Source organism: Cynoglossus semilaevis, chromosome 8 (genome assembly GCF_000523025.1).
Source record: "Cynoglossus semilaevis isolate Cse_v1.0 chromosome 8, Cse_v1.0, whole genome shotgun sequence".
NCBI classification, from domain to species: Eukaryota; Metazoa; Chordata; class Actinopteri; order Pleuronectiformes; family Cynoglossidae; genus Cynoglossus; species Cynoglossus semilaevis.
Window position 1 is genome coordinate 17,396,019 of NC_024314.1, and position 21,285 is coordinate 17,417,303.

The window sequence follows — 21,285 nt, forward strand, 5'->3', positions numbered from 1 at the left end:
GACCTCAAAGTGACCTCCAAGTGACGTGCAGGTGACATCCAAGCAACCTGCAAGTGACCTCCAAATTTTTTATTTTGCACTGCATCGTACTAACTCCCCTAAACCTTCCGGTGGGAATTTTTTTTTTATTTTCCCAAAACCTTTTTTTATTTTTATTTTCTGAAAGATTTAAAAAAAATTTAAAGAAAAATGTTTTTTCAAAGTAAACTTTTTTCAAAATAATTAAAAATAAAAATTCTATAAACGTTTTTCTAAAAACAATTCCAAAATGTTTTTCTTAATTTCCTACATTTTGTCTAAGGATTTTTCAAATAGGTTCATTTTTTGTAAAAAAAATTTCCCAAGATGTTTTTCTTAAAATTAGAAAAAAAATTTTATTCCGAAAATTCTTTTTCTAAATCATTTTTTTTTTCTATTTTTCAAAAAACATTTCTTAAAATGTTCTCTAAACGCCCTAATTTGATGAGAAAATGCAGGAGAAGATACAATTTGGAAAAATAATTTTATCAAACTTTTTGTCAATTTTCTTTTAGGTCTTGACCAAATACGACAGGAAAAGTTCACATTTTGACAGAAAGTTTTATTTTAAAAAAAAGATAAAAATGTTCTCTAAAAGACCTTATTTTATGAGAAACATGTAAGCAAAAGATAACATTTTTAAAAATAATTTTACCAAAACTTTCATCAACAGTTTGTAGTTTTTGACCAACAATTACATATAAAATTTTTGACATTTTATAACATCCCTAATTTTCATACCTAAAATACACACCATTGCGTTGACTTTCAAATACCTAAAAAGTAATAAGTGTGCTTTGTAATATTTTTTATTAAAGTCTCTGAGCTCTACGTATTGGCAGCTGTTGCTGGAACTCTTCTACAGTTGTTGAGGTTATGACGTTCTCCTTGTCTTCTGACCACCATGGTTCTCATCTGGTTCCAAGTCAGAGCCCAGGAGGTCTCAGGACATTCTGGACCTCCTTCTCAATGTCTTCAAACACGTCAGGGTCCTCAATGGTCGGGGTGATCTTCGACCAGGAAGCAGGAGACAGAGTCATGGAAAACATTCTAATTAGTAGGTACGTAATTCAAGAAATATTTGGAAGAAATATTTTCCAAGACAACAGATGGACAACAAAATTATTGAAGAGTTTTGTACACAACTAGGAAGTTAACAAAGGAGAAAGTAATTTGAGCCCAACACCCCAATTAGATTTCTTGTTGGGAACGTTATGCACAAGGTGACATCTTCAGGGTGCATCTGTTGTATGGAGCAGGTGAGTTTATCCTGCTCTATACAACAGTCAGAACATAACAGGTGTTTTAGGTTTTACATTTAAATAAATTAAAAAGAAACAGGACAAAACCAAATGTTCTGGTCTAATCTCTCTTTAGTCTAAATGTTACGATAACAAACACAGTAGAATCTTAGTAGGTACTAGCATGTGCTAACAGATTGTCACTCACAGCTAGTAGCTAACAAACAAAAGTCCACATTTACCGAGGGCTGATGGGAAAAGTGTCCAGTTTTACCTTGTAGGGTTTCCTGTTCACCAGGTTGGCTAAAGAGGAGCGAGGGATTTTCCCGGAGCGTGTCTTGGGCAACGCTCGGACAAACAGCATATTCCTGAAGGCAGCGACTGGTCCAATGTTTTCTCTCACCAGATTCACCGTCTCCTTGATCACGTCCTGCTGGTTTTTAGACACACCTGAGGAAAAATAAAAACTCAAAGGAAGCCTTGGAAGTTCTGAACCATTTATTTACAGAATAATTTTTCCAATTTAGTGCCAAACTCTTCTGTTTTGTTTTCATGTAATATTTAAATTTTTGATTTAATTATAATAAACTTTAAAGCTAAAATTGAACCTTTAATTTATATTATAAACTTTTATGCCAAAATATATTTTTGCATTTTTTAATTAATTGATAAAGTTGTAACTCATTTTTTTCATGTTATGTTAACATTAATAAAATGAATTGCAATTAATTAATTAAAACTTTCCCCCCAGTACAGTTAGTGCCAAACTATTCAGCAAGTTTTGTTTATAATAGTATATTTTTGTTCACTTTTTTCAAGTTTTTTCATCATATGGTAAAATAATAAACAAATTATAATCAATATTTTTTTTACCATTAACTGATAAAAGATTTAGTTTTGTTAACAAAATAAGTTATATATATATTTTACATGAACAATAATTGCTATCTTTTTATAAATAATGCCAAAATAATCTGTTTTATTACATCACTTCTACATTGATCAGGTTGTCATTAGCTTTTTGCTAACTTTAACATCCAATTTCTTCCTAATTGTTTTAGGGATTTCTTTCTTTCTTTATAGGCTATAACCTTTAGACCAACTACTTTATACTACTAATATATATTTCCTTATTTAAATTTTTTTTGGACAAATATTGAAGACTTCAATTTCTGACCAAATTCTCACCGTTTTTCAGGACACACAAAGCCAAAGGAACATGACCCTTGAGAGAATCTTCTAGACCGACCACAGCACAGTCTCCCACCGCAGGGTGCTGCAACACACACTACACGACAAACACACACACTTACAAAGGAACAGAAAAGGAAAAAAAAATCCCTGCACAGCATTGGTTCTCCTACTGTACCTCCTCCAGAGCTCCAGCCGACAACCTGTGACCTGCCACGTTGATGACATCATCAGACCTGGACATGATGTACAGGAAACCGTCCAGGTCCATGAAACCTGCGTCCATGGTGTCGTAGTAACCCTGGTGGACACAGCAGTATTCATGTTATTGTGTACTTTTTAAAATTTCATTAGATTAGATCTACTACAGTGGTTTTCAACAGGTGAGGCGCGCCTCCATTCTGGGCACGCCTCACCTCACAGGGCAGGCCTGCATGAAGTGAAATTATTTGTAAATAATCTTTTATGAATGCCTTTATGTTGTGAAAATAAAAGGATTTCAAATCCACTCCATCAGTGGTTGTTGCCAGGAGCACAAAGGAGACACATTTACTGCAGAGGTGGTAGTGGGTTAGGGCAGGGGGACAGGATTCTGGGGGAAGAAGGGGAGGCTCGCATCCACCCAATTTGAAAACCCCTAATCTATTACATTTAGTATTGTCCAAAGTAAAAAAAAAAAAAAAAAACCCACAAAAGCTGCAAAACTATATCATAACACAGGGAGGCAGCATTTTACCACACATGTATCATCTGCTTTTCTGCCTAATGTCACATTATTAAAGACATTTTTGTTAAAGACAGTTTTCAATTTAAAAAGGTCAGATTTAAAATATTATATAATATTATATAATAATAATACAAAATGTAAATAAACAACAGGCTATAGTTTAATACAATAGCTGGACAATAACCTAATCTGAAATGCTATAAATATAAATATCTCATCTTAAATTTACAAAACGAAATTCAGTAAACAGAATACCTTAATTAATATAAAGTTTAAGAACTATAACTAAAATATAACTTAATAAATCTAGGCATTTTTATGAAAATTTCAAGAACTAAAACAACAATACTAAGTTATAATATTTATATATTTAGGCAAAATCAGTGTTAAAACATGACCAAAGTCTAATTGTAAAAAAGAAAAAAAAAGCTTTAAGAAATATAAAAAATATTTTTAGCATATGGTTATGAACTTACCGGGAATTTACTGAAGTAGGTTTTTCTGAACAGATCTTCGTTCTGCCACAGCGACAGAGCGGCACCTGGTGGTAACGGCAGCCTGAAGAGAAAAAGTACACATTTAAAATGTTTTCTTTTACCATTTTTTTTTACCAGGGACGCACAGCAATGCTTGACCTTCACCAGCAGATGTCGCCATTTCCTTCTAATTTTATCGCTCCTATATGAAATGATTGGCGTTTTAAAATGTTCGCCAGATTTCTCCTGTTAAACATGTTGATTTTTTTTTACGACATCACTAAGAGCAAAGTTAACTGTTGATGTTCTCTTTTACAATTTTAATATTTATAATAAATCATTTTCTATTTGAAAATGACTTATTAAAGCTAGAAACAAAGATTGAAGCAGGTTGAAATAACAGATTTTTATAGTTTAACTTCTTGGTAACCTTGGTTACACTTGACCTTTCTAAGTCCTTGGAATTCTCAACCTCCACTCATGGTATCGGATCTAAAGTGTCATAAAATGCACAAGGAAAGATAAAGGAAGCAGAAACATGTTAAAGGTAGAAGATTTGAACTGTAACTGTATCTGTTCTGGTGTGATTTGGTTAAACATTATCAAACACCTCCACCTCCACAACAACAGACCTCATCTGAAGCGGTTATTTTCACAACAGTTTTGAGACTTGTTTTAAACTCTCTTTTTATAATGTTAACTGGTCTTTCAAAAATTTGGCTTTCAAATAATAAACTATGTTTTAATTGATTTATTTTTATATTTATTAGTAATTATTTATCATCATCACATGTCCTGATCATTTGTTAAAGAATTTTAGAAAAATAAATATTCAGGTCGATGGCTGTGTTGCTTCAGAAATAAACACCACTATACACTTCTAGTGAGCCAACAAATGTGACTGAATGTTTTTTCTTTTACATGTTATTTCCTATGAGCAGATAAAGTGATTGCATGTAATGTCAAAGGTCACTGCTTCCTTACTTGACCACAATGTTTCCCAGAGTCCTCGGCTGAACGCTTTGCTTGACATCATCGATCACGGTGACTGTGAGAAGAGAGGGAGAAGTGAGAGAGATGTTTGATATTCAGATGTTGTGCTCAGGCCTAAGGCAAACTGGAGCAGCAACATTATTAAACAACATGATTAAATTCTCTGCGGGGAATTTTACAAGCAGCGACAAAGTTTTATTTCCTTCTCTGTTCCCCTTATCAGCATGTCTTCAAGTGGAAACGCTCACACAGGGACTTTTATAAACATTAAAAGACTGGGGTGAAGGGACGTACAGCCACAACAGAGAGACCTTACCATTGTAACCAGGAACGGGTCGTCCAGCTTGGCCTGCAGGGGGCGTGAGTGAGTTTCCCAAACCGATACAAGTCGAAGTGATAGGTGAACCAGTTTCTGTAGTGGAAAAAATGTTAAATGTTAATGGAATTTGCAATACTTCAAACAATATATGTATATATTTACAGTGTGTTACTGATCAAAAATACTAAATAAATAAATGTGTTAAGAGCAGAAAAGGAGCATCAAGCCACATTACAGAACTACGGCTGCTGCTGCTGCTGTGAACTCGACTGCTGCGCGTCTTACATCACTCTCTCACCTTGACAACAACAAAACTGACTCGTTCCTGCTAAGTTACAAAGGTTGCATCAGAAAACCACTTAGCAGGAGACCCGGAGATCTAACGTCTGTGTCTGACTCCAGTTGCAGAAACTCTGCATGAGACAACACTGGCATTTTTCTGTCAGCTGGCGTCCACCTATCTCTCAGTGTGAATACCAGAAAAATAAATACAGTATGTGTTGTCAGGTTGTACTACTACAACGTGAAGAGACGTGTGTAAGATCATAATAAATGCAGTAACCAAGAAAAAATATATATAAAAAATATATAGTACTAGTATTATGCTAAAGATTTGAAATCATTGTTTATACATATATATACTGTATACTGTATATACTGTATATATAAATATATATTTGTATGTATGTCTATGTATAGACATATATACATATATGTATACATATATCTATATACTGTATATATATATACATACATATATGTATATATGTATGTATACATATACAATTTAGTTCCAACACCAAACTGAAACAATTGATTTAGAAATCATTCAACAGATACGATGGAAACAATCAGCGATGACAGCTGTACTTGGTGCTCCTCATTTTCTGTCCACCACCTTCTGACGTGTCCGTAGACTCATCCACACCAACCGCAGGTAGACAGTGAAGACAGAAATAAAAAGGATCATGGTGTCTGTGTGACGTGTCCTCATCCGTCCCTGCAGCTTCACGCTGTTTACAGCAGGAAGATTTATTAACGTTCCCTTACCCTTAATTAATATCTGCAAGCCTTACAGGGGAACTGAAGCCCACGGGGGCCCGCTGATGATTTTTTAAATTCACAAACAACAGGCAGTTTAATTACATCCGGAGCTGCCATTTTTCATCACTAATATGCAAATGTATGCAAACGCCGCTCTGTGCTGTAATCTGATCACCAAGCAGGAAATGCATATGTCGCAGGTTTGATGTTTGCTCTCCTGTTTGTCTTGTGCCACTGCACTGAACATATTCATGGCATTTTTGCACCGTTTAATTCTAATGGAAGCAGTGGAGGTGCATCAAAACATCGCTGTGAACTCCTTCAGACAGGCTTTCTCCTCAAATTATCTCTCAGTTCTACCAACGTCGACCGCCGTTTGCCACCGGCTCCGACTGAGAACATTTTGTTCATTTACAAAACTGCAAAAAAAAAAAGAATCCTACGTTTACAAGGCCTTAAAAGGAACTTGTCACGCTGCATGAAGCAAATTAACATGGTTCACAGATGACTTAATGAAATGTTATTAACATGACTTGGTGGGAAAAGAACAAGGATTGAACACAGCTGTTTAAACGGCTGGTTTTTCTGCCTTTACCTTTAAATGGTCATGAGTCACCGCAGGCTCCGCCCTGACGAGCAGTGACAGCAAAATGGCTGCTGAACACACAGCTGCGGTTCAACTGTTCACACTCGAGCGTAGTTATGATTGTTTCTACCTTATTGTTATTATGTAGACTAATGTTACATAATACCCAATGGCGCCTCCCATGGCAGCCAGTGTGTATTGCGAGGCCTCACACTGAGACTTTTCCCATTGTAAGACCTATATTTTTTAAATATATATTTTTAACCAAAGTATGTACATGTACATAATACAGCTGCTATTGCTTAAGATAACCTTAGCTTTTGCTTTTGCTTTGTGCACGACGATAGCTATTGGACATTTGTATAGAAATACAGTAAAACTAATGAAGAATCCAGGAGTGGGATTATTAGAATCGTCAACAGTTCCACATAAGAAAGAGAGCGAAACCAGAACAGGTTGTTCTGAGACACATTTCCATTTTTTTGCCGATTATGAAACATCAACTTATTTGTGAAACTTAAAAAAAAAAAGTTGCAGTTTTTGTATCTATTTTATCCACTTTATAGGAAAGCAGCAGCAGCAAATGATGACAACACCTTGGTTAGTATGAGTGTTGAAGTGCCACACGCTGAACTTCTAACAAAAACCACTCAATAACACTCTGACTCCCAGGGAAAAAAAAACATTTACACCTCCCCAGGGTAAAATTTTAATTGGAACATGGCGTGTCAGAACGTGGAGAATCAATCATTACAACCCAGCAGAGCAGGACACTCAGGTCATGATTATACAGACCTGCAAAATTTGGACATTTAGCATGGACTGAGCAGCAGTGACTTTTTACCCGAGAGCCAAAAATCCATTACAACTTCAAGGGGAAAGTTCAAATGGGAGGTTAAAAAACTCGTTTGGTTTGCAATTGTACAAACTTTAACAGTGTGAGATGGTCTGAAGCAGGAGCCTGTAACGTTTTAAGACTGATATATATATACGGTATATACGTATATATACACACATACATGCATACATACATACATATACAGTATGTATATATAGGCATATATTTAGTTATGACATTTATGTCATTTTATAAAAACCCTTGCAGTACCCCCACTGACCCCTAGGGTCCCCTGCTCTGATTTCAACTGAGTATGCATACTTTTTTTATTTTAGTATCAATAACGATACCGGTATCGTTACTGGGGGCAAAGAACCTGAAGAGGGGCCAGGCATTATTTTCTTTTGTTACCACTGAGTCACTAAGAGCAAACCTAGTTGTGGGTTTGACCCCGAAGAACCCTTTAAAACATTGTTACCCAAAGACTGGGTCGCGAGCCTCAGGTGGGTCGCAAGACTTTTTTTTTTTGGGTCGTCTCGCATCATGTTTCCCAGGAGTTTATGAATAATGTCTATTGACTTGGGTCGCGAAGGTTCGTGACTTTTAAAATATGGGTCCCCAGAAAAAAAGTTTGGGAAACACTGGTTTAAAAGACATGTCTGAACTGGGCTTTGATTAGGTCTGAACACTGGAACTGAAGTGTCAGCAGGAGACCAGCCTTAAAAACTGACTTTTCATTGGCAAAGATTCAAAGCAAAGTCCCCCCCAATAAATAAATAAATAAATAAATAAAAAAAAAAACTAAAAATCCCGTCGTGGTCAGTGTAGAAGAAAAAAGAGGCTGTGCTGCTTTCCAGGCATGAAATTAAAGCCTTAAACCAAACAAGAGTGAAGATCACTGAGAGAAAAAGGTGTTGAAAACATATTTATCCCTTACAGATTCTATGCATCTGAAAACAGTATGTCATCTCACCGCTGTGAATGAATGTGAATTTTGGGCACACGGTGATTTAAATAGTAGCAGACTATTAGATGAGAAGGTCTGAAAAATGGATGAGGGTAGAGTCTCGTTCCCAGGTTTTTAAATATTAAAGTTTAGGGAATGTGGTCTCTGCTCTGGGCAGGACAGAAATCTTTAGCTCAGCGCTGATTAAAAATGAGCCATTTCTGTAGAAGTCTAAAAACTGACCGTCTGCAGGACGGCTTGAAAAAGTTTCTTCGCCGAAAAATGCTGACGCTAACTCTGCAAAAAGTGTGGAAAAAAAGTTCTTTCTGACACGAGTTTTATTGCATACGTGCTCCGGCTGTCGTCTGGATTATTTTGAATGTCTTGATATCCATGGGCCGAAATAACAAACCGTTGTTGATTCAAGGCTAGAAACCGACAAATAAGGATAAATGAAGTGATATTTTTAGTCAGGATTCCTGGATAAACACCTACATTATATGGCATGATTAGCCTTTTTGGAAATATATTATATATATTATATAAATATATATTATATATATATATATATATATTATATTATATATAATATATATATAAGTTTAATTATTTAGTGTTGTCCACAAAAGAGCTATTCACTAAGATTTTTGCTCAACTGAGTTTTATAAGGAAAACAAGATGCTTAAACTTTCTAGCCACAGCCACAAGTTATTTCAAAATTAATTCAAAATTAAGTAGAATAATTTAGAAAAATCGGATGGACTTCATTAATATGAGGTTGTCTTTCTAATGCCACGCACGCTTGAGATTATTTTTCCAATCTTTTCTTGCTACAATGTTTTTTTTTGTTTTACTGAAATTCAGTTTTTTCAGTGTACACTAGATCTCTACTTTTGCAGTTGATCCATCCATTGCGACTGCCAGAATGAACCCACACGGTTCTGCAGTGGTCCCCCTCCCCCCCCCCAACCCCCCGGAACAACAACAAATCAATCTTACTTTAACCTGCAGGAGATGAGTCTGGTCAGTGGGAGTGTGATGAATGGCTTTGTTGCACAACGTGCTGATTTTGCCGTTAGTCTGACGTCTACACTAACTTCATTTTTCTCCATTAAAAAAAAATGTGATTAATTTAGAGGTCGCAGTAAATTGTCATCTTTCATCGTTCATTGTAAGACGTTGAACAGTGTTGGAGAATCGGAGGTTGTCAGTGAAAAGTGAACGGAGACTGTGGAGCGTTTCACTATTGAATGGACTTATTTCCCTCAAGACCAAAACAGAGGAACTGAATAATGGACTCACAGAGAAGGACACTGTGATGCAGAGAGAAAACACCCATCAGAGTGAACGGTAATGGAAACGCTGCCATGTACATATTCAGACAGTTTTGGTTCCTTTTGAAGCTAAGCTCAAAAAATGGACACAGAAAAGCTATTTAGAAACCTGTGAGTTAAATTAAGATGACTGAAAACTGGCCATGTTAGCAATAAAAGCTGAGAAACTGTGTTTATAATAAACCCACCAACCATTAAAGGTTTGTTAAAAATGTCTAAAAAATTGTCAAAAAAAGACAAAGGTAAAACTATGATTCGCTAAAAAAAACTTGACCAAATATATAAAAAAGTTTTTGCCTGTAATAGGCTAAAATTTAAGGTTAGTTTTTAGCTATAAATTAGCTTTCATTTTAATTATTAAAAGACAAAAGTACAGGTCAGAAACAGCTAAATGTTAGCCAATGGAAATGATTACAATGTCTCATTTTAAAACCCTATGTGTCTCAGTAGCAGACGGGAGAAAAATAATGATGGAGCCTGTTGTATATGACATACTGTACACACACACACACATACACAGCACACCGTCGTCCTGGTGACATGTGGTCGCCATGGTAACTGTCAAGAGCTAAACAAGAGGGCTGACCTGAGGTCATTTAAATGACAGTGTGATGTAGGAGGGAGACAAACACACAGAGTGGATTGATGACACCCTGCTGTGGTAAACTGAGAGGGAATAAAGCACATTTAGTTTTACATTTTAATTTTAAATGTATTTTTAATCAAGTTTTACATCATCAGCGAGAAACTATAATGATCAGCAGACGCCGAGAAGGATGGAAATTAAAAGTCTGATAGAAAAGTAAAACAGAATGCATGACAGGCAGAGGGAAAATACAAAGGTTGCAGAAAAGGTAGAGAAAGATGAAAAGTGAACAAAGGCAAATCTACGGCTGTGATTGGATAAAGGCCAAAAAGCACAGAACAAAACTGTACCAAAGGCTCCTGTTGCCTCTGGCCACAAAGGTAAAAAAAAAAATCACAAAATAGTCATTAAGAGCTGAAAGATAAAATTGCTAAATAAACATTATCAAGCCCATGTTGCCACAAATGCAAAAAACAGCAGAATGGCTAAAAAAAACAAGAAGAGTGAGAAAATGAAGGGAACAAGAAAAATTCAAAAATACAAAAAGTTAAAGAAGCACAGTAGGATAGAAACCAGTGAGGTAATGGCACAGACTGACCAGCAGAGGCACTGCAGGACAAAACAGTCGTCTGCTTTATGTAGATTACGAGAATTATTTCATTTCATTAGACAAAAAATGTTTCTGTTTCTCACTTCCCTTCTCTCGTCATCCCAGAGTGAAAACTTGCTAATGAAAGATTTGCATCTCGGAGACGGTGTCACAGACCCCTGTCACTGAGGCTCCAAAAACAAACGCCACATGAATTCATGACAGCAGCTCCCAATAAACAGGAAGTTAACACCGAGCAGGCAGCTCCGCTCTCAGAGATGTAATTACTCCAGTCACGACGTCTGTGTCTGAGCGTCTCTGCAGTAATGTCCTGGGAGTCAGATCATGCTGATGCTGGGCGGCGTCGACGCTCCCACACTCAGGGGGAGGTAACGGAGGGTAAAAGAGGGTGAGGAGATTCAGAACAAGTGAGCAAAGGAGGCTTTGTTGGAGTTTTTCTTTTTTTGCTAAGAAAGATGTTATTTGAGCAATTTGGTGACAATTAGTGCCTGATGTTTTATGTTGTGCTTTTTTTTTTGCAACATTATTTTAACTAATTGGTAATTTTCTGAATAAGTTTAAAGGGGTTTTTTTTGGTTAACTTAGCTTCAGTTTGTCTAAGTAACTAGTAGTTCATCCTTGGCTAGATATTTATTATTATATTTTTTAACCATTTATAAAAAAAAACAGTGGGTCATTTATTGTTAACAAACTATTTCAGTTCTTTTTAAAATATATTTGTTTTCATCCTAGCTAATGTCTAGGGAGTTCTAGCAGGATTGGGAAACTACTTCAATTCTATGCTATTTCTGAAATGATTTTTATTTATTTTACTTTAAACCTTTAGCTATTATGTGGCTTAAGCTATATAAGCTAAAATAAAAAAAATCTAAAATTCTAAAAAATCTTTTTTTAAATTTATTTTTATGTTTTTGCTAGTTTCTGAAAGTCTTAGCTATAACTTTTCATTGTCATTGTATGTATTTTACTTTAAACCATTGTCAGCTATTATGTCGAACTTCAGCAAATTCTCATCTAATTTATATCAATTTTGGGCTAACGTGTAAAATCTTAGGCTATTTCTAGAAAGCCGATTAGCTGTTACTCCTTTTTTGGCTAATTCTTAAATAAAATAAAATAATTCTAATTGAGCTTGTCAGAGAAATAAATACTAACAAACAAACAAACAAAACCAGTCTACAGTCTAAAGGCTGAACTGTACACAGACTCAGCTAAAAGCTACCAACTGGAAACACAATCATTGCCAGGCAACAGCAGTGACATAAGCAGCTCCAAAACCATCATCATCATCATCATCATCATCATCATCATCATCAACAACATCACCTTCACTGGTACTTGATCTTGAAATAACCCCCAGACCCAGGGGCAGAAGAACATCTCACCCCGGGAACTATCTGTGACACATTTAGTTCCAGCTACTAATTATTTCTATATACTGTATTTTACTAACAATCATCTATTTCTAGGGTAATATTTGAAGCTTTAAGCTATATTTATTGTTGTCTGTTGTCTGGTATCGTAAAAACAAAATGTTACAGTACGTCTCCAATACCTTCACACTGATGACATTGTACTTGAGTAAACTACCAATGAGGGCAGAGAGACATTGAACTGCAGTAGGAAAACAACACCATACTGTACATCAGCTAGTTAAGGTTAAGGTCTTATTGCAGTATTTCTGAGCTGATGATGAGGTTTCATGAATCAGCAGCACGTCTGACGACAGCAGCAGTCTGTGGAATGACTGACTCTGTCCCGCATGGAGGTAATGAGCTCAGCCATCACGTCTCTACTCTCTCTCTCTCTATCTGAATCATAAAACTATTCTGCTGTGTGGACGACAAATGTTCCAACTGCAAAAAACCAGTCAGAAAGCAAATTGGTCAAATGAGTCAAATTCTGCCACACATGCTTGGCAAACCAAATCAAACACCTCCTGAACAGGCTGCGGAAAAATCAGCCTCGATCAGAGACGTGAGGAAATTTAACAACTGAATATAACAGCAGCAGGGCTACCATGCAGAAACTTTGCCTCCTGGATTTTCTTCCCCCCAGAGTCCATCCTGCTGTTCTCCACAGTGTCGTACCACCAACTCTACGCCGGCTTCACATCAGCCGACTCTGCTTTGATTTTCCCCAGCTGTGGCCTTGTGTGCTCATCTAACTGAGCAACTCCACAGAGCGGAGTGTCTGCCTCTGGCTCATCTTCTGTTGTGTGTGACTGTTAATGAAGCAGAGGTGACGATGCACAGACGTTGGCTGACAGGTAAGAGGAGAAGGAGGATAAAATGGATGATGGCATGAAAAGGAAAATGATACAACTAAGCAAATCAAATTCAAATTTTTATTTATATAGCCCACATTTACAAATCAGTTTTGTCTCTAAGCCAGAAATGTTTTTAATCATTTCACAGGTAAGTGAGTGAGTCAGTGAGTGTGTGTGCGTGTGTGTGTGTGGTTGGTTGGTATGTATGTATGCATACATACCAACCATGCATAAAGAGGTTTAAAAAAGTTTTGATCGAATTACAGCAAAAAAAAAAAAAAGAAAAGAAAAAAAATTAAAAAATAGAGTTAGCCAAAGGATGAAAACTACAGTCGATGCAGCTGCTCTTGAAAAATATAAAAACTATTTTAAAATATATACAAAATATACACCGTGCTAAATAAAGTTCAATACCTCAGTTTAATCTTTAAGGAACAACATTAATTAATTTCTACTCCTGTTTAGATGAAAACAGATCATAAAGAACATCTTAAAGTACGTATAACTTCAAAATAGCCACAAGAGCACCAAAATATGATTAGAGTAAAATTTTTTCCCAAAGTTTCTTATCAACCTCTTCAATGAGTGGACACTGAGTTTTACAAATGGCCAAAGACATCTTCTATAGACATCCAGATGTAAGGACTAAAGATGGAAAAATGTGATTTGTCTACAGTCCGCAGTAGTTTTTCACTGTAGCTGCAGAAAACATGCCATCCAAATTCAAATCCATCTCATTTTATTTATTATGCATTGTGAGTGGTTTTCCAGAGGTGAGAAATCTGAAGTTGTTCCCTCAAAAAAAGATAGATACAACTTTTTAAATAAACCTAAAGAATAACCTTGAGTCCAACTTTCATGCACAGGTCTGAATCTTTACATGGTCAAACCTACCCTATAATTTATTTTTTATCAAATCAAATTATTCATAAAACATCTTTATATTATAAAAAATATAACAACAGGGTAGAACAAAAGAATCGTACAGTAACATAACGACATAAAAAATACATAAAATGAACAGAAACACCAGGAAACGCAACATTTTGTGAGTTAGATAATGAAATCCAATTGATTTTACTTTTTTTGGCTACTAAACCCTAACTCAACTGCAAGCAAAGGAAGCTAAACATTAGCTGGAGCTCTTGGCTAACAACTAGCCTGGCTATTATAGTAAAAAAAAAGTTTCACAAGTTATTTTAAATTTAAATTTTTTGAACACTCTTTTATTAACAAAAATATTTAAGCTAGGGTATATAGCAGAATGACCTTGTGAGTACAGAGACAGAGACAGCCATTCACACTCTCATTCACACCTCTGGTAAATTAACAGTGAACAGTAAGGCTATTTCTGTATGTTTTTGGACTTTGCAGGAAAACTTCAGTAAAAGTGTAAGTAAAAAACATTTATTTTACTGCTTGATAATCTAATGTTTGCAGCGTCAAAGCCTAATAGGAAATTTCACTGGTGATGTATTGGGTCCAAATCCTAGCCAGGTTTCAGGTGATGATAAAAAAGAGGAATCTATTAACATTTAAAAACGGAAACCTAAAAAAAACTGTCACAGGTTTTAAAAAATGATGCCTTCTGATGATGGAAGACTACAAATAAAATGTTCTGGTTTTTTTTTTAAGGTTTACAAATTTCCTCCGGGAGGCGTTTGTCTTTGTCTGATGTTCATTTTGCTCCAAACCCTCAATGAATGTTAAACTGTTTTTTGTCTGATGATGAAGGAGAGACGCCGAGGCTCAGACATGGCTAAAAGTTTCTTGATGAAGGAAGATGAACCGTGACGAACCTCAGACTCAGACACATGAACTCGACTCTTTTCTTCCTGCCAACATTTGATATCCTGAGAGTCAGTTTAATCAGTGATGGAATCATAGCTTAATTGCAATTAAAGGGATAATTGAATGGAATTAAAAGTGGAATTAGGCAGAGGTTCTGTCTCAGCGACTGGTTACCGTCAAATGTGTTGGAGGGTTGATCGTCTAGTTGGAGTTAAACCATGTCTGGATGGTTGGTTAGTTGGTTAGGTGATGTCCATGGGGGGGGGGGGGGGGGGGGGGGGGGGGGGGGGGGGGGGGGGGGGGGTGAGTGGTTTGTATGTTTGATGAAAAGGAAGGAGAAGGATAAGAGTAAAGGAGAGGAAGAAAAGAAAAATAAAAAGAAGGAAAAAGGGGAGAATGAAGGAAGAATAAGTTAAAAAGAAAGAAAGGATGACAAGAAAAAAAACAGAAGAGAAAACGTTAAAGAGCAAAGTGAGAAAGGATGAGAAGAACTAAAAAAGAAGAAAATGGAAGAGAAAAGAAGTTTAACAGAAATAGAAGAAAACATAATTTAATAAAAAAATAAAAATAAAAAAGGGCAAAGAAGAAGAAGAAGAAGGACAGGAAGAAAAAATAGAAATAGAAGAAGAAGGAAAAGAAAAGAACTAGACGAGAAGAAAAAAAAAACAAGCAAAAATAGAATAAGGAAAAGAACAAAATGATGAAAGTCAAAGTACTGTTTCCAGGGGAACTCTATACATAAGATACTGTCAAAGTTTATTTCCCTGTAGCCTGTATAATAATGCGGTGTTCCAATATTTTTTTTAAATCACTGGATTTATGTACAAGTTTAAACGTCTCTTTTGGACAAACAGAAGCTGAAATAAAACGAAGTGACTGAAGTTTAGTGAGTAAAATAAAAAAGTAAGACAATAAAACAGAGCGGCTGCTGTTAAAACTGAAGCTGAAGTTTCTTGGTTCCTCGTCTGGCTTAACAACGCATTAGATTTGTTTCAATGACTCTCTAATAAGGTTTTTAACCACGCACTGGAAACCACACACTCACCAACAAAAGGAGAGGAAAAAGGTGAGGAGACAAGTGACCGAAACGAGAAAAAAAAAAAAGCCTGAAAAAAAACAAAACCGATGGCTGCCAACCACCGTTCTGACATCCAAGGGGATTTACACGTTCACAGAAATAAGAGAGGTGCTGGAAGCTTTTCCAAAATTCAATAAATAAATCATTGGTCCTTTGGCTTTCATACTAACCACCAGGGTTGACTGGGTAGTGTAGTGGTCCACAAAAGTAAATGTTATCACCTGAAAACAGAAGCTTCAGGGAATGAAAGGACAGGTAGATAATTTATATAGATATACAGCTCTTAAGAGACCACTTCAATTTATTCTGAAATCAGCATCTATACATATATCCATACACATGTATATACATATATATATATATATACATATATATACACATATATACATACATATACATATATACACAGTATATACATACACATACTGTACATATATACACAGTATATACATACACATACATATATACATATATAGAGAGAGTATATACATATATACACATATACGTACATACATATATAGAGAGCATATATACATATACACATATATATAAAGAGAAAAAAAGCCTGTACATGAAAGGACAGGTAGATAATTTATATAGATACACATATATACAGTATATACTGTACATACATACATACATGCTGACAGGTTACTAGGCCAAAGCCTGAAGTAATCAATCACACTTTCTCAAATATCTTTGGATCAAACCCAGAGGGACCAATCAGCAGAGTGAGATAATAGTTGCTCCAATTAAAGCGTGTTGTTCGGACAAACTCAAGGTTAATGGATTTCCAACAATTCCAATGACTGCATTGATCCCGTATTTAACACAGATGTTGTTCTGGGCCAACATCGATCTCCCATTTGTAGAAGTGGACTATAACCAAACACAGAGGCCACCAATTATGTTCTACCACAGCTGCCACTGCTGCATTGATCACAGTTCACTTGTCGTCAGACAAAAGCAAAACACAACAACCATGAGAGGAGGATAAATGACGTTAGTCTGACTCCACATCTAAAAGGCCAACTGGATCTGACTTTTTCAACCTTCTTTAAAACCATAAACAAAGTCTCACTTCTTAAAGGGAAAAACTGAATTGGTGTATGATCATATAAGTCAACAAAAGTACAGCAGGTATAGCTAAAAGTTTAAGGAAAAAAGGGCAAAAAAAGGTAGTTTTTGAATAGCAACTTATTAAAACAAAGCTAAAGTTTAGCCAGGAAATATAAACAAAAGTGAACCAACCCAAAAAGGTTGTTTGAAAGCTAAAGAATTCCCCTGCTGTCAAGACATAAAAAAGTTAATTTAAAAAAGTAGTTTTAAGACACATTAAACTTATCCAAGTGCAACCATTAACCGCAGGAACTCTGAAAATGTCTCCTGAAGCCAAAATAAAGGCTTTTATGCCAACCCCATGAATGCATTTAGACCCCCAGAGATATGTATGCACGAAACAGAATATGTTTGATAAAAACAAACAACTAGGAACGTGTTTTGACAAACTGTGGAGTAAAATACTGAGTAAATATAAAAAACTGAGTAAATATCTACTGTTTCAACAAAGTTTAAGAGCAGCAACTAACAGTGACAGAACTAACATACTGTATTAAGAATTATAGTCCGAATTGTTCTTGTGTGAAGTTTTGAATGAGTTATTATTATTTGCAATTCAATTTAACATTGCTATACAATATTAAAATGTAACTAGAATAAAAAAAAATAGTGGGCAAAACTAGAGAAATAGCCAAAAATAATGTAAGCTATTAGTAGTTAAGATTGGATCCAACTTGAAAATTAAAATGTTAATTTAAAAAAAAGCAGTTATACAACACATTAAAACAATTAGCCGCATAGAGAAATAGCCAAAAATAATGTAAGCCATTAGTAGTTAAGATTGGACCCAACTTCACAAAGAAAGATATTAAAGTTAACTAGATCAAAAAAAACTTTTTCAATTAAGCAACTTGTTCAGCAAAAATAATTAGCCAAAATGTGATAAATTCACAATGAAAATTAAAATGTTAATTTTAAAAAAAGCAGTTATACAACACATTAAAACAATTAGCCGCAGGATCTTATCAAACTTCTTTAGACAAAGTTTTCATGACAACCTCATGAATGCACTGAACCACCTGAAGATATGTGAGAAAGGAACACATTTTCTAAAAACAAAGTATTAGGAGTGCGTTCTGTCTGACTGTAAAAAAGACTCAGTGAATATCTGTCACCAATCAGTCAAATTTAAAAGCCTGCTGCAACTGTGATGGGATCATTTTCACTCTTTTTCCATCTAAACTGACAGATAAATAATCCTTCTCTCTCTCTGTTATGTCTTAGGGAGAACAATTCAAGTCAGTCAACGCCACACACTCTCAGAGGGTGAACTCCATTAGGATCATTTCAAACCTCCCACTCCTTTCGGCTGCTAAAGAATCCATCTGTGTGTTGTGCAATAGTTGTGGAGGAACTGAGCTCCACGCCAAATGTCTCACAGGCACTTTCATTAACGGAGGTCACTCTGCATATTTTATCAAAATGTATAAAACGAACAGACTTTTTTTTGGTCTATTTGTTTTGGTCTAAATGTCTAATACATACATAAAAAGATGTTCTTTGAATAAAATAGAATAAAAATAAATCTCTTCCAAAAATACACACTGTGCTCCATTGCTTTAATCGTCAGATTCAAAAATTTCCAATGGTACCTGAACGCCCCTTGTTGCAGACATTTGTTAGTCCAATACTGTTTATATATTTATAAATATATTTGAGTCTGGAATGTCAGCATGTGTAGTACACAGGTAATCAAACCAGTATATAAGTGATAGACAAAAAACACAAATGAAAAACTTTAGAGGCTTTTTTGTTATTAGTTGTATGTTTTGCAGAAAAAAACAAAAAGAAAACATTAAAAACAAAGGTCTACATCTTTCCTAGAATTTGTAAGTCTTGAATACAGAAGCACAGCAGAAAAATATACTTGGGAGGAGTTTTACTGAAGTATTTTCTCTAATATTTAAAAGAGGATGTGTTTGATAAAAGACTGGAAATCCTAAGCCCAGATCACGTCTTAAAGATGAAGCTCAATTTCAGCATAATACTGTATATCGAGCATTTTAATAAAGTACTTTAGGTCCGTGAAGGTCTGTCCGGGGATTTAATACGAGAAGAACTTAATCCCTGTAAAGTTTGAGGGTGAAGTGAAGCCCATCCTCCCCGACTGACATAATTAAAACAGCAGCTTTCGGCTTCACAGACATCATACGGTGCTGGATTTTTAAACCTCCAGTAGCAGAACTGCTGTAAGTTTGAGCCAATAAAGTGGACTCGCAAGAGTGTGCATCTGAAAGAACGTCTGTGTTCACTGAGGCTTCACAGGCGAGACAGAAACAGAGGCGGGGACAGAACATGAGGGTGGTCAAACTCTTACTTCATCAGAGTAAAGACAGACTGAATGTGACAAAAAACAAGAGTTTATGTTTTCACAAACAACGATATACGATTTTTTTTTTTACAGAAAGCTGCTTTTTTTTTTTTTTTTTAAATACACCGCTCCGCTCTGGATGCAAAAGTGAAAGCGTGCACATATTTTGTTAACGTATAAATAAAACTATTTTGACCTCAAATATGAAAAACATATTCCTACCTGTCTGCCACCAGTGATCCAGGACTGGAACTCCAAAGCTTTTCTTTGCCCATTCTAATGTCTCTACGTCGCATCGCTCTCCAGCCAAAAACATTGACCGCAACCTGGAACACAACACAAGAGACAGAAATATTGAACAAACATCACAGAGAGACTCGTATATATGTATATGTATGTGTGTGTGTTCAAACTTTCTATTTTCATTGCTTCGAGAGAAATTATTTTTCTTCTGGTTTAATTTTTTTTCAGCCCAGCTCTTACCTGTAGTAGTAGTGTTTTGCCAATTTCAATTCCTGCCTCATTCCTCCAGCTCATTCTGGGCTCACTTGTAGGATTTAGCTCAGGTCTTACAGTAGTAACTGGGCCTGCTGTGGGCCTCTATGGCCTCACCACCTGTTCTGCCCTCTATTTGGCCTCCAGGTCAATATTGATGAGACTATGAATCACTGAATAACCAAGGCAGTAACAGTAACTCCTGTGAAGGACACTTAAACCCCGTATCTTACCTCCCCTGCTGTCCTCCTGTTTCCCAGTTCCCTCCTTTTCTTGACCGACAGGTGACCCAGAACACCTCAGGCTTTATCTTCAGACTCTCTACACACACTCCCTCTCTTTCTAGCTGCTCATTCCTAATTCTAACCACTCTTCTGGTGACTCACTCCAAGGCTGTGAGGAGAGATTTATTTCCCCTATAAGTCCAGACCACAGTGAAGCTACAGATACCGGTCTGATCTGTGTATTTTCAACAGTCATGACCCTCCTGTGGTGAAATGTCCTTCTACCTTCAACTGAGTCACACCTTCTGTTCCTGCTCCCACGTAGACACTTACCGTTTTTCAAACATTTTCCACGCAGGTCGGCAAAAACAAGACATTTTTATGTAAATATACCAAAATTTCAACATTCAACATCAGCCCACGGACTTCACTCAACGTTGACCCTTAGTGCAGTTTCAAACACCCTCTTCCAAAATGGGGACATATACTGCATCATTTCCTGATAATTTGCTTGGAAATCTGGTTGAACTTTGTCTGATGCTACGTTTGATGCTAAATTTCCACTTCAATGTTGTTTTAACTGCACTTTTTTCCCCGCCATAGCTGTGAATCAAACAACTTTCAGCTACTTTCCTTTTACTTTTAAATTAGTCTTTACATTAGTTGCCCTTTCTGGAACACGTACTAAGCCATTTAGGTTGTGTGTTGCTTGTTAGCATGTGTAGCTCAGCTTTGCTAAGATGACTAGCTAAGACAGGCTACTTTAACAAAAGCTGAAAAGTATTTGAGAAATCTTTGCTTACCTTTTTTTCTGTGTGGAATTAAAAAAAAAAATGTTACAGAATATAAATATAGATACACATGCTTGTTGACTAACCTAAGTTTACCTTTCTTGGCTGACTAGGAGTTATTAGCCTTTTGGCTAACTTGCCGTGCTAACTTGTCTGAGCTACGGAGGTCCAGCTGGACACAATTTGAGTTTTGCTTTTATGCATCTTTGTCTTATTAAATTACATTCAATTGGGTTTTAGTAATCTTTTGGTACTTTGAATGAATATTTGAACAATATTACAAATACATTTCAGTCAC

The 21,285-nt window shown here is 35.9% G+C and overlaps 1 protein-coding gene across 1 annotated transcript in view; it reads right to left on the reverse strand.

The window, feature by feature from the left end:
- Nucleotides 1-558: 558 nt before the first annotated feature.
- acss3 (acyl-CoA synthetase short chain family member 3) overlaps nucleotides 559-21,285 on the reverse strand; it is a 30,166-nt gene continuing 9,439 nt past the window's right edge. The window contains exons 9-16 of the mRNA XM_008315371.3: nucleotides 19,700-19,803; nucleotides 4,963-5,058; nucleotides 4,638-4,701; nucleotides 3,654-3,735; nucleotides 2,629-2,751; nucleotides 2,448-2,547; nucleotides 1,534-1,709; nucleotides 559-1,028 (exon numbers count right to left, since the gene is read on the reverse strand). Coding sequence (XP_008313593.1) covers nucleotides 945-1,028; nucleotides 1,534-1,709; nucleotides 2,448-2,547; nucleotides 2,629-2,751; nucleotides 3,654-3,735; nucleotides 4,638-4,701; nucleotides 4,963-5,058; nucleotides 19,700-19,803 — 829 coding nt within the window. The 3' untranslated portion in view covers nucleotides 559-944. The remainder of the gene's footprint in view (nucleotides 1,029-1,533; nucleotides 1,710-2,447; nucleotides 2,548-2,628; nucleotides 2,752-3,653; nucleotides 3,736-4,637; nucleotides 4,702-4,962; nucleotides 5,059-19,699; nucleotides 19,804-21,285) is intronic.